The sequence below is a fragment of the Salmo salar genome, chromosome ssa06, assembly GCF_905237065.1.
Source record: "Salmo salar chromosome ssa06, Ssal_v3.1, whole genome shotgun sequence".
NCBI classification, from domain to species: Eukaryota; Metazoa; Chordata; class Actinopteri; order Salmoniformes; family Salmonidae; genus Salmo; species Salmo salar.
In genome coordinates, this window is record NC_059447.1 from 13362562 (window position 1) to 13384259 (window position 21698).

The 21698-nt window shown below is 42.7% G+C and overlaps 1 protein-coding gene across 8 annotated transcripts in view; it reads right to left on the bottom strand.

Moving 5' to 3' along the window:
- Positions 1-1544: 1544 nt before the first annotated feature.
- Positions 1545-21698, bottom strand: part of LOC106606347 (NACHT, LRR and PYD domains-containing protein 12) — a 32726-nt gene continuing 12572 nt past the window's right edge. The window contains exons 2-9 of one of the 8 annotated variants that reach the window (XM_045719781.1): positions 21000-21171; positions 17348-17460; positions 13356-13469; positions 12956-13021; positions 10745-12496; positions 10416-10589; positions 2746-2919; positions 1545-2527 (exon numbers count right to left, since the gene is read on the bottom strand). In XM_045719781.1, coding sequence (XP_045575737.1) covers positions 2515-2527; positions 2746-2919; positions 10416-10589; positions 10745-12496; positions 12956-13021; positions 13356-13423 — 2247 coding nt within the window. In that variant the 5' untranslated portion in view covers positions 13424-13469; positions 17348-17460; positions 21000-21171 and the 3' untranslated portion in view covers positions 1545-2514. Of the gene's footprint in view, positions 2528-2745; positions 2920-10415; positions 10590-10744; positions 12497-12955; positions 13025-13170; positions 13210-13355; positions 13470-17347; positions 17461-20999; positions 21172-21698 lie in introns of those variants that run through there. The other 7 variants (XM_045719779.1, XM_045719784.1, XM_045719783.1 and 4 more) reach the window with 7 other exon arrangements.

Below are 21698 nucleotides of genomic sequence, written 5' to 3' on the forward strand. Positions count from 1 at the left end.
ACAACAGAAAACACGTCAAATTAGTGTCAACATTTCAAGTTCAAACTGGACAGAAGATTTAGGCCTACTTCAAAGTTCAAAGTTTGGAATTTCAGTTGATTACTATAGTGCCCCCCTTGGGCCAATCAGTGTAATTTTGTAAATGCCGGATCTCTATGGCAAGACGCATCATTAGCCCAAGTTTCGTCGAAATCAGGCCAGTGGTGTCTGAGATATTGTGTGACTAACGTACTAACGGACGGAGACAGATCCATAGTTCCCCCTTCGATTTCATTGTGGGGGACAATAAGTCAATATGCCACTAGAATAAATGGTATAGAGACAGATCCATAGTCCCCCCTTCGATTTCCTTGTGGGGGACATTAAGTCAATATGCCATTAGAATAAATGGTATATACAGTGGTGGTAAAATACACCATGTGAGCATAATCAGCATATAACAGAATCAGTTGACTTTATGTACAGAGAACAGGAGAGGACCTAGTACAGATCCATGGGGGACAACAGTAGCACGACCTCATGGTCCAGACTCAGACCTTCTCCACCTCTCTTGGTAGGAGCGACCTGCCAGGTAGGATGCAATCCAAGAGTGTGCGGAGCCTGTGATGACCAGCCCTGAGAGGGTAGAGAGGATCTGATGGTTCATTATGTTGAAGGCAGCAGAGAGATCTAGGCCACTATCGGAGATGGCAACAAAACCATCGGCACCGGCCTGGTGACTGACTGACCGACTGACACACACACACACACTACAGTAAGGAGCTGCTGAGACTGCATGGCGCTTTTCTTTACTGACCAACCAGAAGACCCACAATGAGATGTTCAGAGTTGTCTTTCTGCTAAAAGGCCGGACTGGCATTGTTCACTTGTGTAATAAAATGTATTTAATAGTTAAACATCCTGCCTGTTTTCAGATCTAATTCATTGTTTGGTGACTTTGTATAATAATGATTTTCTAAGTTGTTTAGATTCAGGTTTGGGCAGCAATAGCCACCTGATCGAGCTGCTTCTATGGGTTTCTTGATGTAGGATTTTGAAACTATTACAAAGTGGTATAGTAGTGACATATATTTTTGTTAGTTGGACCAGCAGAGAACACTTTAAAGGGGCAACTTGCATTTGGTGCATACAATTTTCTACTTAAATTAATATTTACTCATTGATTCTTCAAGAATATAATTTAAATGACTCGTGAGATTAATTCAACTGTCGTACATAATCATAACCCATAATAGAAGCTGGTTTTACTTCTGTTTGTTAACCATGTAATTGTAAACAAACACTGTTTTGCCTCAAAACATGGTTACATTTTAATATCAGGTCTTGCATCCATAACTCGATTAATTTGATAGTGGTTACATTTTTCCAGCCCCATCCCTAAAAATGTTCACTAAAACAGTGGCAGCGTGACCGCTTTGTTATAGTTTAAGCTGCCGCTTGCCCCCTTTAAAGCCATTGAGTTCACAGTTAGGCCTATAATGTGAGTATGAACATTCATAGCTGTAGAAACCAAGTCATTCAATTAATCACAGATGGACATAATGTCACACAGCAAAAGGAATAACAGCTTTACTTCATATATTTAAAGAATATGAAATACAGTTTACCATTGATTAACACACAGGGTTACATAGAATGTAAGAGGTGCTACAATAAGTAGTCAATAGTAAAAAGACTACAGAGGCATATAATACACTGAAATAAGAAGACAGGTAAGGCGTACAGCAGAGTTACTTGTAAGGACATAAACTTTTAAAATATAGAGATATTTTTTTGGTAAATGCTGAATATGTCAGCTCAATGTGAAAGGACCTTTACATTTCTATAGTGCAATCTGTACCGCTTCAGTTATACAGATTGAATATCGCCTCAAGTCATTCACGGCAGTAGGAATAACTTTACTATTATTCATTTTACTGTTAAAATTAAATACTACTTATATTAAATTAATTTGACTATTATTCATTTGTATTATTAATTTTGAATATACAGTATATCATAGATTAAAACAGGGTTACATACAATGTAAATAATTCTACATTACTATAATAAAAAATATATATATTTGTAACACGCTTTTCAAAAACCCAAGGTGCTACAATAAAAATCCAAGCAATTAGTACACACACATGACAATCCAGAGACATCTAATACACTGAAATAAAGCTATCAGTCTGGTAAGATGTACAGCAGAGTTACTAGGAAGACAATAAGGTTGTTGAGATCCTGTGACACCGGGTGCTGTAGTTGTCCTGCAGGGCAGGCAGTATGTCCCCAGTGATGAGTTTGCTGATGTTGAGGGAGAGGTTATTTTCCTGGCACCACTTCGCCAGAGCTCTCTGATTGACTGAGAGATTCAAGGAGTTATCATCGTCGAGTCGAAGCATTGAATATTTACATTCATGCACTTTGAAATACATTTAGTAACTGTCCCAGAAGCATTTAACTGCAGGGCACTCCAACGACCAAGGACTTGGAGCTGAGGCCATTCCTTCACTGACTCTCAGGGAGCTTTCAATCATTTAACCTGGGAAATAAAGAAGTCCACATACAGCAGCATAGACATATAGGGGTAGTATTCACTAGACATCAAAGAGAAGGACACTGAACAAAACGGGCAGGGACTACCTGAACTTATCCAATAAGAAACCAGCATGTGTTGAATATGACTCAGTGTCTGGATGTCTACAATGGCTTACTGATCACTTTATCAGTGTGCTCATGAAACTGATCAGTAAAACTCACCTCAGTGTCTCCAGTGTATAGAGGGGATCCTCTTGTACAGAAGAGAGCAGCTTTACTCCAGAGTCTCCTGGAGTATTTCCACTCAGGTCCAGCTCCTTCAGGTGGGAGGGGTTTGACCTCAGAGCTGAAGCAAGATAAGTACAGCCTTCCTCTGTGATGCTGCAGCCTGCCAGCCTGTGGAAAGTGAGGGAGAAAGTTCCACAATATAAAATATTCCAGAAAATGTACATTTAGCATCTGTAGTGGTGTGTCATTTGAATATTTAATGTCATATGTTGAACCTTTTATTTAATTGAAATGAACACAACTAAATGTATCAATTTAGTCAAATAATGGACTGGTGCCCAGATTCATAATTTCATGTGATAATTGTACATACTCCATGACACATCTAAAGACAATGATACAAACTGCTGACAAAATATCTACAATTATGCTACATCAGAGACCAAGGCCAGGATAAATTAAACTGGTATTTGTCACATGCTTCTTAAACAGCAGGTGTAGACTAACAGTGAAAAATGAATTTACGGGTCTTTTTCCAACAATTCAGAGTTAAAGATGAAAAATGTAATAGAAATAGTGACACCAGGAATTCAATCAAGGCTCGTTATAGAACAGAACAACTACAGTGCTCTCCAGAGGGTGGTGAGGTCTGCCCAACGCAACACCGGGGGCACACCGCCTGCCCTCCAGGATACCTACAGCACCAGATGTCACAAGAAGGACAAAAATATAATCAAGGACATCAACCACCCGAGCCCCGGCCTGTTCACCCCACTATCATCCAGAAGACGAGGTCAGTACAGGTGCATCAAAGCTGGGACCGAGAGAATGAAAAACAGCTTCTATCACAAGGCCATCAGACTGTTAAACAGCCATCACTAGCCGGACTCCACCCAGTACCCTGCCCTGAACTTAGTCACTGTCACTAGCCGGCTACCACCCAGTACCCTGCTCTGAACTTAGTCACTGTCACTAGCCGGCTACCACCCAGTACCCTACTCTGAACTTAGTCACTGTCACTAGCCGGCTACCACCCAGTACCCTACTCTGAACTTAGTCACTGTCACTAGTCAGCTACCACCCAGTACCCTACTCTGAACTTAGTCTCTGTCACTAGCCGGCTACCACCCGGTTACTCCACCCTGCACCTTAGAGGTTGCTGCCGTATGTACACAGACATGGAATCACTGGCCACTTTAATAATGGAACACTGGTCACTTTAATCTTACATACTGTTTTACTAATTTCATATGTATATACTGTATTCTAGTCAAGTCCATCCTATTCAACTACTGCTGTACATATACTATTCTATCCCACTGCACGTATTCTTCAGATATACTAAATATTCTATCCACATACTGTCCATAATGTCTATACATCCCATCACATATACCAGTGGAGGCTGCTGAGGGGAGGACGGCTCATAATAATGGCTGGAACAGAGCAAATAGAATGGCATAAGACAAATGGAAACCATGTGTTTGATGTGTTGGATACCATTCCACTAATTGCGCCCCAGGCAATACCATGAGCCCGTCCTCCCCAATAAAGGTGCCACCAACCTCCTGTGACATATACACATATACACTGCTCAAAAAAATAAAGGGAACACTTAAACAACACAATGTAACTCCAAGTCAATCACACTTCTGTGAAATCAAACTGTCCACTTAGGAAGCAACACTGATTGACAATAAATTTCACATGCTGTTGTGCAAATGGAATAGACAACAGGTGGAAATTATAGGCAATTAGCAAGACACCCCCAATAAAGGAGTGGTTCTGCAGGTGGTGACCACAGACCACTTCTCAGTTCCTATGCTTTCTGGCTGATGTTTTGGTCACTTTTGAATGCTGGCGGTGTTTTCACTCTAGTGGTAGCATGAGACGGAGTCTACAACCCACACAAGTGGCTCAGGTAGTGCAGCTCATCCAGGATGGCACATCAATGCGAGCTGTGGCAAGAAGGTTTGCTGTGTCTGTCAGCGTAGTGTCCAGAGCATGGAGGCGCTACCAGGAGACAGGTCAGTACATCAGGAGACGTGGAGGAGGCCGTAGGAGGGCAACAACCCAGCAGCAGGACCGCTACCTCCGCCTTTGTGCAAGGAGGAGCAGGAGGAGCACTGCCAGAGCCCTGCAAAATGACCTCCAGCAGGCCACAAATGTGCATGTGTCTGCTCAAACGGTCAGAAACAGACTCCATGAGGGTGGTATGAGGGCCCGACGTCCACAGGTGGGGGTTGTGCTTACAGCCCAACACCGTGCAGGATGTTTGGCATTTGCCAGAGAACACCAAGATTGGCAAATTCGCCACTGGCGCCCTGTGCTCTTCACAGATGAAAGCAGGTTCACACTGAGCACATGTGACAGACGTGACAGAGTCTGGAGACGCCGTGGAGAACGTTCTGCTGCCTGCAACATCCTCCAGCATGACCGGTTTGGCGGTGGGTCAGTCATGGTGTGGGGTGGCATTTCTTTGGGGGGCCGCACAGCCCTCCATGTGCTCGCCAGAGGTAGCCTGACTGCCATTAGGTACCGAGATGAGATCCTCAGACCCCTTGTGAGACCATATGCTGGTGCGGTTGGCCCTGGGTTCCTCCTAATGCAAGACAATGCTAGACCTCATGTGGCTGGAGTGTGTCAGCAGTTCCTGCTAGAGGAAGGCATTGATGCTATGGACTGGCCCGCCCATTCCCCAGACCTGAATCCAATTGAGCACATCTGGGATATGATGTCTCGCTCCATCCACCAACGCCACGTTGCACCACAGACTGTCCAGGATTTGGCGGATGCTTTAGTCCAGGTCTGGGAGGAGATCCCTCAGGAGACCATCCGCCACCTCATCAGGATCATGCCTTGGCGTTGTATGGAGGTCATACAGGCACGTGGAGGCCACACACACTACTGAGCCTCATTTTCACTTGTTTTAAGGACATTACATCAAAGTTGGATCAGCCAACTCCAAATCCAGACCTCCATGGGTTGATAAATTGGATTTCCATTGATTATTTTTGTGTGATTTTGTTGTCAGCACATTCAACTATGTAAAGAAAAAAGTATTTAATAAGATTATTTCATTCATTCAGATCTAGGATGTGTTATTTTAGTGTTCCCTTTATTTTTTTGAGCAGTGTATATTATTTATACTCCGGACTTCAACATTAGTCCTCCTAATATTTATATATTTCTTAATTCCATACTTTTACTTTAAGATGTGTGTGTGTGTATTGTTGTGAATTGTTAGATATTACTGCACTGTAAGAGGACCACAATGGAAATAAGTCCCAGACTGTATTGTGTGTTATCCTCCATGATTTAACAATGGAAATAAGTCCCAGACTGTATTGTGTGTTATCCTCCATGATTTAACAATGGAAATAAGTCCCAGACTTTATTGTGTGTTATCCTCCATGATTTAACAATGGAAATAAGTCCCACACTTTGTGTGTTGTCCTCCATGATTTTACTCATGTGCATGTATGGCTTTTTCAAGTGTTATATGTGCTTGTTTATTAAATGGTCAAATTAATAAACTAAACTAAGTTGGAGCTAGGAATACAAGAATTTCGCTATAATAACATCTGCTAAATATGTGAATGCGACCAATACAATTTGATTTGATGAGGGATAGTTCTACCTCAGTATCTCCAATTTACATTGTGGATTCTCAAGTCCAGCACAGATGAATCTCACTCCAGAATCCTGGAGTTAATTTCCTTTAAGTCTAGCTTTCTCAAACTCGAGGTGTTTAAGCTGACATTTGAAGACACCACCTCACAGGATTTCTCAGTTAAGTTGTAATCATTCAACCTGGAGAGAGAGGATGCGGCTAAGTAATGCACACAAATCTATAACTACATTAACCAGGTTTCCATCCAACCTTTATATGCACGTAAAGTACATGTGGATGGAAACAGGCCTGATGGAAACAGCAACTTTGCTGGTTACCTTTCCAAATGTCGACAAACAAAATACGCTAGACAAGGTGGGATCTTTTTGTGTCGGTGCAATGTGTTATTTGAGAAATGGCGGCGGAAACGAGTTTATCAGCAAATATTGGTATAATAACCATCATATCGAGGGACGTTTGGAGTCACATGTTGTGTAGTCCTCCCACTACGACTCGGTAAAGCAGGCAGTTTATTAGTCTACAGGTGAAATACATTATGATGAACTTCACAGGGTGGTTACGTAACATTGCAAAAATCAGAAACTTTCTGTCCAAAAATGACGCAGAAAAATTAATCCATGCCTTTGTTACTTCTAGGTTGGACTACTGCAATGCTCTACTTTCCGGCTACCCGGATAAAGCACTAAATAAACTTCAGTTAGTGCTAAATACGGTTGCTAGAATCCTGACTAGAACCCAAAAATTTGATCGTATTACTCCAGTGCTAGCCTCCCTACACTGGCTTCCTGTTAAGGCAAGGGCTGATTTCAAGGTTTTACTGCTAACCTAAAAAGCATTACATGGGCTTGCTCCTACCTATCTTTCCGATTTGGTCCTGCCGTACATACCTACACGTAAGCTACGGTCACAAGACGCGGGCCTCCTAATTGTTCCTAGAATTTCTAAGCAAACAGCTGGAGGCAGGGCTTTCTCCTATAGAGCTCCATTTTTATGGAATAGTCTGCCTACCCATGTGAGAGACGTAGACTCAGTCTCAACCTTTAAGTCTTTACTGAAGACACATCTCTTCAGTAGGTCCTATGATTAAGTGTAGTCTGGCCCAGGAGTGTGAAGGTGAACGGAAAGGCTGGAGCAACATACCGCCCTTGCTGTCTCTGCCTGGCCGGTTTCCCCTCTTTCCACTGGGATTCTCTGCCTCTACCCCTATTACGGGGGCTGAGTCACTGGCTTACTGGTGTTCTTCCATGCTGTCCCTGGGAGGGGTGCGTCACTTGAGTGGGTTGAGTCACTGACGTGGTCTTTGTGTCTGGGTTGGTGCCCCCCCTTGGGCTGTGCATTGGCGGAGATCTTTGTGGGCTATACTCGGCCTTGTCCCGGGATGGTATGTTGGTGGCTGGAGATATCCCTCCAGTGGTGTGGAGGCTGTGCTTTGGCAAAGAGGGTGGGGTTATATCCTACCTGTTTGGCCCTGTCCGGGGGTTTCATCGGATGGGGCCACAGTGTCTCCTGACCCCTCCTGTCTCAGCCTCCAGTATTTATGCTGCAGTAGTTTATGTGTCGGGGGGCTAGGGTCAGTCTGTCACATCTGGAGTATTTCTCTTGTCTTTTCTGGTGTCCTGTGTGAATTTAAATATGCTCTCTCTAATTCTCTCTTTCTCTTTCTTCCTTTCTCTCTCTCGGAGGACCTGAGCCCTAGGACCATGCCTCAGGACTACCTGGCTTGATGACTCCTTGCTGTCCCCAGTTCACCTGGCCGTGCTGCTGCTCCAGTTCCAACTGTTCTGCCTGCAGCTATGGAACCCTGACCTGTTCACCGGACGGGCAACCTGTCCCAGACCTGTTGTCCCAGACCTGCTGGAACCCTGACCTATTGACCGGACGTGCTACCTGTCCCAGACCTGCTGTTTTCAACTCTCTAGAGACAGCAGGAGCGGTAGAGATACTCTCAAAGATCGGCTATGAAAAAGCCAACTGACACTTACTCTTGTGTTACTGACTTGTTGCACCCTCGACAACTACTATGATTATTATTATTTGACAATGCTGGTCATTTATGAACATTTGAACATCTAGGCCATGTGCTGTTATAATCTCCACCCGGCACAGCCAGAAGAGGACTGGCCACCCCTCATAGCCTGGTTCCTCTCTAGGTTTCTTCCTAGGTTTTGGCCTTTCTAGGGAGTTTTTCCTAGCCACCGTGCTTCTACACCTGCATTGCTTGCTGTTTGGGGTTTTAGGCTGGGTTTCTGTACAGCACTTTGAGATATCAGCTGATGTAAGAAGGGCTATATAAATACATTTGATTTGATTTGGTGAATGTGCAAGGTGATGAGCTTGATACTCTTTTCCAATAAATATCAAGTGTCTTATTCTGGTGATATTATGATCGATGCTTAGCTGCTGTCTCTCTTTTGTCCATAATATTCTCATCATGTCTACAGTCGTGGCCAAAGGTTTTGAGAATGACACAAATATTAATTTCCACAAAGTTTGCTGCTTCAGTGCCTTTAGATATTTTTGTCAGATGTTACTATGGAATACTGAAGTATAATTACAAGAATTTCATAAGTGTCAAAGGCTTTTATTGACAAATACATGAAGTTGATGCAAAGAGTCAATATTTGCAGTGTTGACTCTTCTTTTTCAAGACCTCTGCAATCCGGCCTGAAGCCTTCTTCAAAACAATTGAACCGCTCTCCTTGAAGTTCATGATGATCCAATAAATGGTTGATTTAGGTGCAATCTTACTGGTAGCAATATCCTTCCCTTTTTGTGCAAAGCAATGATGACGGCACGAGTTTCCTTGCAGGTAACCATGGTTGACAGAGGAAGAACAATGATTCCAAGCACCACCCTCCTTTTGAAGCTTCCAGTCTGTTATTCGAACTCAATCAGCATGACAGATTGATCTCCAGCCTTGTCCTCATCAACACTCACACCTGTGTTAACGAGAGAATCACTGACATGATGTCAGCTGGTCCTTTTGTGGCAGGGCTGAAATGCAGTGGAAATGTTTTTTTGGGGGATTCTGTTCATTTGCATGGCAAAGAGGGATTTTGCAATTATTTGCAATTCATCTGATCACTCTTCATAACATTCTGGAGTATATGCAAATTGCTATCATACAAACTGAGGCAGCAGACTTTGTGAAAATTAATATTTGTGTCATTCTCAAAACTTTTGGCCACGACTGTAGTCTATATACATTATATACATATACCCGTACTGTATTTGCCAGCTGTTGGCTAGAGCACAAGTGCCAATACCAGAGAGGGCACATTCGCTATATAAAGCAACATTTTTAGTTACAAAACCATCAGTAGGGTTGAAAGTGCGATGGAAACCATCATGCTTATACTTTTATCTGCAACACGTTCATTTTGTGGAAATCGCTCTGGTGGGAAAATGTGCATATTTTATTTATGCTGATTTTAGAATATTTGTCACCAATTGGATGTGCACCTAGCTAATGGTGCTATAGCCAACATTAAGCAGTCATTTCAACCTTCATAATAACAACATCCAACAGTCATACATCTCAGTTTCCCTAGTTTACGGTGTGGATTTCCCAGTCCAGCAGAGAACATCTCTACTCATGAAGGTAATTTCCTCCCAGGTCAAGCTCTCTCAAACTTGAGGTGGTGAACCCAGAGAGTTGAACCCAGAGAGTTGAAGCCAGCACCTCAAATCATTTCTCAGTGAGGTTGCAATCATTCAACCCGGGAAGAGATGATCCAGCTAAGTAATCCACACAAATCTATAACTACATTTACAACATGAAGAATGTACATCTTTATATATACACAACATCCACTTTCCTTTGCAGTGGAGACAGTCACAAAGTCAGTCAAAATCCAGGCTGCATCACATCCAAATGTGATTGGGAGTCCCATAGGGTGGTGCACAAATGGCCCAGCGTCGTCAGCGTCTTCCAGGTTTGACCAGGGTAGGCCATCATTGTAAATACGAATTTGTTCTTAACTGTCCTGCCTAGTTAAATAAATGTGTATTTATTTTTTAAGTCACTCACTTCAATTTCTCCAGTTTACAGTGTGGATCCCCCAGTCCAGCAGAGAGCAGCTTCACTCCTGAATCCTGAAGTTTATTGCCACTCATGTCCAGCACTCTCAGGCAGCATGAATTTGATTTGAGAACAGAAGCTATTGCCTCACAGCTTTTGTTGGTGAGTTTACATTCGTTCAGCCTGTGAAACAAAAGGTTCATCTCAAGAAACACAGGTGCCAACAAAACATCTCCCCTTGGGGACTGAGTTGTCAACCTAAATGGTAATGCAAACTGATGTTTATTATTATCTTATATTAGTATGCTGTATGGAATGTAATTTGACTAAGCACTTACAGGGCTGTTCTAGAGGATCTGACAACTGGGAGAAGTTTGAGAAGAGCCGCATCTGATCTGATATATTTCTTCAGGTCAAACACATCCAGCTTCTCTGAGGTCAGCACCATGAAGACCAGAGCTGACCACTGTTGAGATGAGAGTGTAGATTTTGAGAGACTTCCTGATCTCAGGTAGCTTTGGATTTCCTCCACTAGAGAATGATCATTCAGTTCATTCAGACAGTGGAACAGATTGATGCACCTCTTCAGAGGGAGTTTCTTCCTGATCTTCTCCTTGATGTACTTGACTGTTTTCTTGTTGCTTTGTGATCGGCTTCCTGTTGGTGTCAGTAGGCCTTGTAGGAGATGCTGATTGGACTGCAGTGAAAGGCCTAGAAGGAAGCGGAGGAAAAGGTCCAGATGGCCATTTTCAAACTGCAAGGCCATGTCCACTGCATCTTCATATAGACTGCTTTTGTTCCGGAGGGATTTCTCTTTAGCCATCAGATTGACGTTGTTGTTAGTGAACATGAGGAACACATATAGTGCAGCCAGAAACTCCTGGATACTCAGATGTACAAAGCAGTACACCTTCATCTGGTAAAGCCCAGACTCTTCTCTGAAGATCTGAGTGCACACTCCAGAGTACACAGACGCATCCTTGATGTCAATGCCACACTCTCTCAGGTCTTCCTCATAGAATATCAGATGGCCTTTTTCTAGCTGTTGAAAAGCCAGCTTTCCCAGTGCCAGAATCATCTCTTTATCCCAGTGAGAATCGTTGGCATGCACTACAGGATACTTCTGACTCCTCAGTTTTGACTGGAAGATCATGAGATGAGCGTACATTTGAGTTAGATTCTTGGGGATCTCTCGACTCTCTGCTTCAACCAATAGTCTCTCTAGCACAGTGGCTGAAATCCAACAGAACACTGGAATGTGGCACATGATGTGGAGGCTCCTTGATGTCTTTATGTGTGAGATGATTCTGCTGGCCAGGTCCTCCTCACCGATTCCCTTCCTGAAGTATTCCTCCTTCTGTAGGTCATTGAACCCTCGTACCTCTGTCACCTGGTCAACACACTCAGGGGGGATCTGATTGGCTGCTACAGGTCGGGTGGTTATCCAGATATTAGCACAGGGAAGCAGATTCCCTTTGATGAGGTTTGTCAGCAGCACATCCACTGAAGTCGACTCTGTGACATCACAGCAGATCTTATTATTCTGGAAGTCCAGAGGAAGGCGACATTCATCCAGACCATCAAAAACAAAAACAACCTTTTCGTTTTCTGAGAATTCTGATTCTTTTGTTTCTATGAAGGAGTGATGAAGTAGTTCTATCAGACTTTGATTTGTATCTCTCATCAAGTTCAGATCCCGAAAAGGAAGTGGAAAGATGATCTGGATGTCTTGATTTGCTTTTCCTTCAGCCCAGTCCAACATGAACTTCAGCACAGACACTGTTTTTCCAATGCCAGCAACTCCCTTTGTCAGCACTGTTCTGATAGGCTTGTCTTGTCCAGGTATTGGTTTGAAGATTTTATTGAGTTGGATTGATGTCTCTTGTTCTACTGGAAACCTGCATGTTGTCTCAATCTGTCTCACCTCATGTTCATAATTAACCTCTCCACTTCCACCTTGTGTGATGTAGAGCTCTGTGTAGATGTTGTTAAGAGGTGTCGTTTTTCCTGCATCTTCAATGCCCTCAAATAAAGAATATGCCCTATTCTTCAAGTAGGATTTCATTTTCTGCTGGACTTCTGTTGGGTACCTATATGTGGAAAAGAAAGATACATGTTCCTTGGGAATTTAATAACATTTGGGTAAAAAAAAATCTAATATAAACCCTGACCTGGATGTGATCAATGATGAAACAGCACAGAGTTTGACATCCTAGAGTTTTCTAGACTAAGTGAAGATTAAAGCATAAAATGTGGTGCATTTACTGGGAGACAATGCCCTCTGCATCTCCTGATAGTTACACTAAACATTGGGTCCAGTCTCACTATTACAGTCATCATACTATTTTATTTACATTTCTAGTATAAAGTCAGACTGAATGATGTCCTGTAGACAAGGTATCTAATAACAAGCTAAATTACGCGTCCTGAATGATGAACTATTATCTGGAAATGCACAGAGTAAAGGTACCAGATGCTATCAGACACATGGCTGGTGAATATAATTAATAGAAAATAGGTAGGATGCAGTGCAAACTGCGATCACTCACACTTTATCATCATCAGTAGGGACTTTGGGTTGGTTATCCATTGATGTGTCATTCTTCTCAGAGGTACTGCTGGGTAAAAATGAGCACAGAGATCAATAAAATCAGTCAATCATAAGATGTTAAATAAAAGTAAAGAAATAATAATAAATAAAATATTCATCACTGAATCTTTTCCTGAAGTACTCCTCCTTCTGAGGGTAATTTTACACTCGTACCTCTGTCACCTGATCAACACACTCATGGAATATGATTGGCTGCAGCAGGTCAGGTGGTTATCCAGATGTTAGCAGAGGGAAACAGATTTCCTTTGATGAGGTTTGTCAACAACCCATCAGTCTTTATCTATACATAAGATGATAAATAAAAGGAAAAGCAATAACCAGGTTATTTCTCAGGTCACCTTTGTTCAGTGGAAAGTTCTCCCTCCTTGAAGAAAATAGGAAGTCCCATAGACCAGTCACTCTTCATGGAGATACCACTAGGTGCTGGTGAGACTGGTCTGTCTGTCTTGAACCTGTCAACAGAGAATAATCAACTTTCACTCATAAAACACATTGAAGCTTCGGAAAGTATTTACACCCTTTTACTTTTTTCACATTTTGTTGTGTTACAGCTTGAATTTACAATTGGTTAATTTGAGATTTTTTGATCATTGGCCTACACGCTCTTCTAAATGTTTACAATTTAATAAAAAATGAAAAGCTAAAATGTCTTAATTCAGGAGTAAAACATTTCCTTAAAAAGTCACATGTGTTGCATGGACTCACTCTGTGTCCAATAAGTGTTTAACATGATTTTTGAATGACTACCTCATCTCTGTACCCCACACATACAATTATCTGTAAGGTCCCTCAGTGGAGAAGTGAATTTCAAACACAGATTCAACCACAAAGACCATAGAGGTTTTCCTTTTGGTAGATGGGTAAAAATAAAAATAAAATTGAATGTCTCTTTGAGCATGGTGAATTTATTCATTACACTTTGGATGGTGTATCAATACACCCAGTCACTGGAAAGATACAGGAGTCTTTCGTAACTCAGTTGCTGGAGAGGAGGGAAACCACTCAGGGATTTCACCATGAGGCCAATGATGACTTTAAAACAATTACAGAGTTTAATGGCTGTTATAAGAGAAAACTGAGGATCGATCAACAACATTGTAGTTACTCCACAATACTAACCTAATTGACAGAGTGAAAAGAAGGAAGCCTGTACAGAATAAAAATATTCCAAAACATGCATTCCATTTGCAACAAGGCACTAAAGTAATGCTGCAAAAAATGTGGCAAGGCAAATAACTTTTTATCCTGAATACAAAGTGTTATGTTTGTAGCAAATCCAATACATCACATTACTGAGTACCACTCTCCATCATTTCAAGCATATTGCCGGCTGCATCATGTTATGGGTATGCTTGTCATGGTTAAGGATTAAGGCGTTTTTCAAAAATAAACGGAATGGAGCTAAGCACAGGCCAAATCCTAGAAGAAAACCTGATTCAGTCTGCTCTCCACAAGACACTGGGAGGTTAATTCACCTTTTAGCAGGACAATAACCTAAAAGAAAAGGCCAAATTGACACTGGAGTTGCCGAGTTAGAGTTTTGACTTAAATCTGCTTGAAAATCTATGGCATGACTTGAAAATGGTTGTCTAGCAATGATCAACAACCAATTTGACAGAGCTTGAATAATTTTGAAAATAATAAAAATTGGCAAATAGTGTACAATCCAGGTGTGCAAAGCTCTTAAGAGATTTATCCAGAAAGACTCACAGCTGTAATCGCTGTCAAAGGTGATTATGACATGTATTAACTCAGGGGTGTGAATACTTATGCAAATGAGAAGTTTCTCGATATTTGCAAACATTTCTAAAAGCATGTTTTCACTTTGTCATTATGAGGTATTGTGTGTAGATGGGTGAGAAAAAATGCCTTTAATCCATTTTGAATTCAGGCTGTAACAACAAAATGTGGAATAGGTCACGGGGTGTGAATTCTTTCTGAAGGCAGTCGTGGCCAAAAGTTTTGAGAATGACACAAATATTAATTTTCACCAAGTCTGCTGCCTCAGTTTGTATGATGGCAATTTGCATATAATCCACAATGTTATGAAGAGTGATCGGATGAATTGCAATTAATTGCAAAGTCCCTCTTTGCCATGCAAATGAACTGAATCCCAAAAAAGCATTTCTACGGCATTTCAGCCCTGCCACAAAAGGACCAGCTGACATCATGTCAGTGATTCTCTCGTTAACACAGGTGTGAGTGTTGACGAGGACAAGGCTGGAGATCACTCTGTCATGCTGATTGAGCTCGAATAACAGACCGGAAGCTTCAAAAGGACGGTGGTGCTTGGAATCACTGTTCTTCCTCTGTCAACCATGGTTACCTGCAAGGAAACACGTGCCGTCATCATTGCTTTGCACAAAAAAGGCTTCACAGGCAAGGATATTGCTGCCAGTAAGATTGCACCTAAATCAACCATTTATCGGATCATCAAGAACTTCAAGGAGAGCGGTTCAATTGTTGTGAAGAAGGCTTCAGGGCTCCCAAGAAAGTCCAGCAAGCGCCAGGACCGTCTCCTAAATTTGATTCAGCTGCGGGATCGGGGCACCACCAGTACAGAGCTTGCTCAGGAATGGCAGCAGGCAGGTGTGAGTGCATCTGCACACACAGTGAGGCGAAGACTTTTGGAGGATGGCCTGGTGTCAAGAAGGGTAGCAAAGAAGCCACTTCTCTACAGGAAAAATATCAGGGACAGACTGATATTCTTCAAAAGGTACAGAGATTGGACTGCTGAGGACTGGGGTAAAGTCATTTTCTCTGATGAATCCCCTTTCCGATTGTTTGAAGCATCCAGAATAAAGCTTGTCTGGAGAAGACAAGGTGAGCGCTATCATCAGTCCTGTGTCATGCCAACAGTAAAGCATCCTGAGACCATTTATATGTAGGGTTGCTTCTCAGCCAATGGAGTAGGCTCACTCACAATTTTGCCTAAGAACACAGCCATGAATAAAGAATGGTACCAACACATCCTCCGAGAGCAACTTCTCCCAACCATCCAGGAACAGTTTAGTGATGAACAATGCCTTTTCCAGCATGATGGAGCACCTTGCCATAAGGCAAAAGTGATAACTAAGTGGCTCGGGGAACAAAACATCGATATTTTGGGTCCATGGACAGGAAACTCCCCAGACCTTAATCACATTGAGAACTTGTGGTCAATCCTCAAGAGGCGGGTAGACAAACAAAACCCCACAAATTCTGACAAACTCCAAGCATTGATTATGCAAGAATGGGCTGCCATCAGTCAGGATGTGGCCCAGAAGTTAATTGACAGCATGCCAGGGCGGATTGCAGAGGTCTTGAAAAAGAAGGGTTAACACTGCAAATATTGACTCTTTGCATCAACTTCATGTAATTGTCAATAAAAGCCTTTGACACTTATGAAATGCTTGTAATTATACTTCAGTATTTCATAGTAACATCTGACAAAAATATCTAAAGACACTGAGGCAGCAGACTTTGTGAAAATTAATATTTGTGTCATTCTCAAAACTTTTGGCCACGACTGTACAGTGTGGGATGAGAAAAACAACAAAATGGCCGCCCCACCACTTGTTTTGGTAAAAAAAAATGAGGCTAGGGAAATGTAACCCCACTCAAATTCATAGGACTGACAGTCTGTGAAAGGATAGTTTTGAAGCTATACTTTGTTTACAATTAGTGTTTAGAAACCACTAAAACAAGTTTATATCTTAGGTTTTGATTGGGTAAGACAGTTGTACAAAGCTCATGGGGCATTTATAAGTTATATTCTTTAAGAATCAATGGCTAGGGCCTCCCGAGTGGTGCAGCGGTCTACGGCACTGCATTGAAGTGCTAGCTGCGTTACTACAGATCCTGGTTCGATACCGGGCTGTGTCGCAGCCGGCTGCGACCGGGAGACCCATGGGGCGACGCACAATTGGCCGAGCGTCGTCCAGGTTAGTGGAGGGTTTGGCTGGCCGGGATGTCCTTGTCCCATCGCGCTCTAGCGACTCCTGTGGCGGGCCGGGCGCATGCACACAGTCACCAGGTGTATGGTGTTTCCTCTGACAAATTGGTGTGGCTGGCACCAGGTTAAGCCTGCATTGTGCCAAGAAGCAGAGTATCTTGGAAGGGTTGTGTTTCGGAAGACGCTCAGCTCTCGACCTTCGCCTCTCCCAAGTCCGTACGGGAGTTGCAGCAATGGGACAAGACTGTAACTACTACCAATTGGATATGATGAAATTGTGGAGAAAAAGGGGTAAGAAAATGTAATCAACGGCTAGATATGATTCAATTAAGTAAAATGATGTACCAATCCTAGACTGTAGCTTTAAAGAAAAAGCATTTATTTGAAGGTCTCAACTTTGTTAATTGGAAAGTTCTCCCTTCTTGAAGAAAACAGGATGTTCCATCGACTGGTAACTCTTCATGGAGATACCACTAGGTACAGATGAGACTAGTCTGTCTGTCTTGAACCTGTTTAAGGCAAAATTAGAATTTCCAACATAGGCGAGTTTACACACATATCTGATTTGTGTAACTGTGCTTTTTATGGTTGGTTACTTATTTGTCACCAGTCAATGTACTTACAGCTAGGTATAGGTTAGTGATCTAGTAAATTTGTCTCCAACAAAATGTCTGTTTCACTTACCTATTGCATGAAATAAAGACAAAATCAAAACGAATACAACAGGTAGACTTTACCGTGAAATGCTTAATTACGAGCCCTTTCCCAACAATGCAGAGTGCAAAAGTAAGAAAAAGATAAATAAACATTTGCAAAAATAAAATGAAAAATACATGAAGGCAGGGGTAAGAGTGACTAGGCAATCAGGGTAGTTAATAAACAAGGGTCAGTGTAAATAGTCCGGCTAGCCATTTGATTAACTGTTCAGCAGTCTATTGGCTTGGGGATTATGTGTATTTGTATTTATTATGGATCCCCAAGGCTACTCTTCCTGGGGTCCAGACACATTAAGGCACATCACACAATAAACAAACAAAAACATTTAATAAAACAGTACATCATATAATAATTTCACCACTATATATCTACAACACAAAATGTATAGTACCACCATACAACAATATTAAAATGTACGTGTGTGTAGTGTGGTAGCATGCGTGCGAGTATGCGTGTGCCTGTGTGTGCGCCTTTTCACAGTCCGCGTTGTTCCATAAGGTGTAGTTTTATCTGTTTATTAAATCTGATTTCACTGCTTGCATGAGTTACTTGATGTGGAATAGAATTCCATGTAGTCAAGGCTCTGTGTAGAACTGTGCGTTTCCGGGAGTCTGTTCTGAATTTGAGGACTGTGAAGAGACCCCTGGTGGCATGTCTTGTGGGGTATGCATGGGTTTCTGAGCTGTGTGCTAGTTGTTTGAACAGACAGCTCTGTGCTTTCAACATGTCAATGCCTCTAACGAAGATGTAGTGATGCAGTCAATCTCTGCTCTAGTTTGAGAAAGGAGAGATTGACATGCATGTCATTGATGCTAGCTCTCTGTGTACATTTAAGGACCAACCATACTGCTCTGTAGAAGCTGTTCAGGAGCCTTTTGGGCCAGACTTGGCACTCCGGTACCACTTGCTGTACGGTAGCAGAGAGAACAGTCCATGAATTGGGTGGCTGGAGTCTTCGACAATTTTTAGGGCCTTCCTCTGACACTGCCTGGTAGAGGTCCAGGATGGCAGGGAGCTCAGCCCCAGTGATGTACTGGGCCGTACGCACTACCCTCTGTAGCACCTTGAGGTTGGATGCCGAGCAGTTGCCATACCAAACATTGATGCAGCCAGTCAAGATGCTCTCAATGGTGCAGCTGTAGAACTCTGAGGAACCGAGGGCCCATACCAAATATTTTCAACCTCCCGAGGGGGAGGAGGCATTGTCGTGCCCTCTTTACAACTGTGTCGGTGTGTCTGGATCATGATAGGTCCTTAGTGATGTGGACATGTGGAACATGAAACTGCTGACCCTCTCCACTACAGACCTGTGATGATGGTGTTGGAGTTGTGCACGGCCACACAGTTGTGGGTGAACAGGGAGAACAGGAGGGGACTAAGCACGCACCCCTGAGGGGCCCCCGTGTTGAGAGTCAGCATGGCGGATGAGTTGTTGACTAGCCTCACCACCTTGGGGTGGCCCGTCAGGAAGTCCAGGATCCAGTTGTAGAGGGAGGTGTTCAGTCCCAGGGTCCTTTGCTTAGTGATGAACTTGGAGGGCACTATGGTGTTGAACACTGAGCTGTAGTCAATGAACAACATTCTCAGGTGTTAGGTGTTCCTTTTGTCCAGGTGGGAAAGGGCAGTGTGGAGGGCAATAGAGATCGCGTCATCTGTGGATCTGTTGGAGCGGTATGTGAATTTGAGTGGGTCCAGGGATTCTGGGATGATGGTGATGATGTGAGCCATGACAAGCATTTCAAAGCATTTCATGGCTACAGAAGTGAGTGCTAAGGGGTGGTAGTCATTTAGACAGGTTACCTTGGCGTTCTTGGGCACAGGGACTATGGTGGCCTGCTTGAAAATTGCAGGAATTACAGACTGAGTCAGGGAGAGGTTGAAAACGTCAGTGAAGACAGTTTCCAGCTTGTCTGCGCATGCACCAAGTACGCGTCCTGGTAATCCGTCTGGTGTGAATGTTAACCTGTTTAAACGTCTTACTCACCTCGGCTACGGAGAGCCTGATCACAGTCGTCCGGAACAGTTGGTGCGCTCATGCATTGCAGCATGCAGTGTTGCTTGGCTGAAAGCGAGCATACAAGGCGTTTAGCTCGTCAGGTAGGCTCGCGTCACTTGGCAGCTCGCAGCTGGATTCCCCTTTGTAATTCGTGATAGCTTGCAAGCCCTGCCACATCCGACGAGCGTCAGAGCCAGTGTAGTAGGATTCGATCTTAGTCCTGTATTGACGCTTTGCCTGTTTGATGGTTCATCGGAGGGCATAGCGGGATTTCTTATAAGCATCTGTATTAATGTCCCACTCCCTGAAAGCAGCTCCTCTAGACTTTAGCTCAGTGCAGATGTTGCCTGTAATCCATGGCTTCTAGTTGGGATATGTACGTGTGGTCACTGTGGGGATGACGTCGTCAATGCACTTTTTAATGAAGCAGGTGACTGATGTGGTATACTCAATGCCATTGGATGAATTCTGGAACACATTTCAGTCTGTGCTAATTGAAACAGTCCTGTAGCTTAGCATCCACTTTATCGGACCGCTTCCATATTGAGCGCATCACTGGTACTTCCTGTTTGTATGCATCTCTGTGTGTGGAGTAAAGGTGATCTAAAGTTTTTTTCCTCTAGTTGCACAGGTGACATGTTGGTAGAAAATAGGTCAAACTTATTGATGTTTTTGTGCATTAAAATCACTCGCCACTAGGAGTGCCACCTTTGGATGAGCATCTTCTTGTTTGCTTATGGCCCTATACAGCTGAACGTACCGTTATCTGCTGTTTTGTCCTGCCGATGCCCAGAAAACACAGCAAACTGTATATTATCCATGTCCTTGTTCAGCCATGATTCCGAGAAGCATAGTATAATACAGTTCTTAATGTCCCATTGATAGGATAGTCTCGAACGAGATCGCACATTCGCCAATAGAATGGAGGGTCGAGGCGGTCTATCCACTCACCGATGTCGTCTCTTAAGGATGCCCGCACAGCGACCCCTATAGTGCCGTCTTTTTCTCTTCCGAGTGTCGGGGATTAGTGTCCTGGGTGAGCAATTTGTATACCTTGGGCCGAAGACTCATTGAGGTAGTCTTCATCCAAACCGAGGTTAGTGATTGCTGTTCTGATGTCCAGAAGCTCTACTTGGTCATAGGAAATTATGGCGTAAACATTATGTACAAGTAAATTAAGATTAGTGCAAAAAAACACAAAATAGCAGAATTGGTCATGAGCCCGTAAACGGTGGCTATACATCCCAGCGCCATTCTTCGCAACCAATACTGGTTAGTACGAAAGTTTAAAAAAAAATCTCAGCACATTCACACTTACCTATTTGATGAGCTTACCTTTTAAGGTCACTGAAAGTGTCCTGTTCAGCAGGAAAACATATTTTAGGGGACATCACTTCCTCATTCCCTGATAAACTCATTCCAGAAGAACTGGCTTCCTCTTCAGTGTCTTCAGAGTTACTAGGGCTGCTTCCCTCTTCATTCTCCACAGAGAGACTCATTTTGACACCTTGTACACAAAAATAATATTATATATACATATATATATATATATATATATACTTTTTACAACACTGGCACTGCACAGAATTACAACTTTTTAGACAGTTAAAGCTGATCTACCCTGATAGGGGGATGTGCAAAATAAAAAACGTCTTGGTGCTTTGTAGCCTTATTTACTTTATGCCTGTAATTCACCGCTGGTAGACAGAAGTGCATAATTAAGTATTATTAGTAGTGCATAAGTGCAACCCAGGTTGCATCCTTGCTGTCGGAAGAAAAACCTCCAAAACTGAAACCAGGAAATGGAAAAGAAAAGTCCCTATTTTAACATTGAGATCTTAGAGTTCTGGAACTTTCAGAGTCCGTATATAAAGGAGAGTTACCAATAACAATTAATGTAACAAAAAACTGACAAAAATTGAGTTACCACGTTTTCTTCCAAGAGCGACCTGTGACTTGAAAGTCCGTCATAAAGACAAATAGCTAACTTTACATGCTAGAAGTGAGTGTGGTTGATTAATATAATTCACCAAT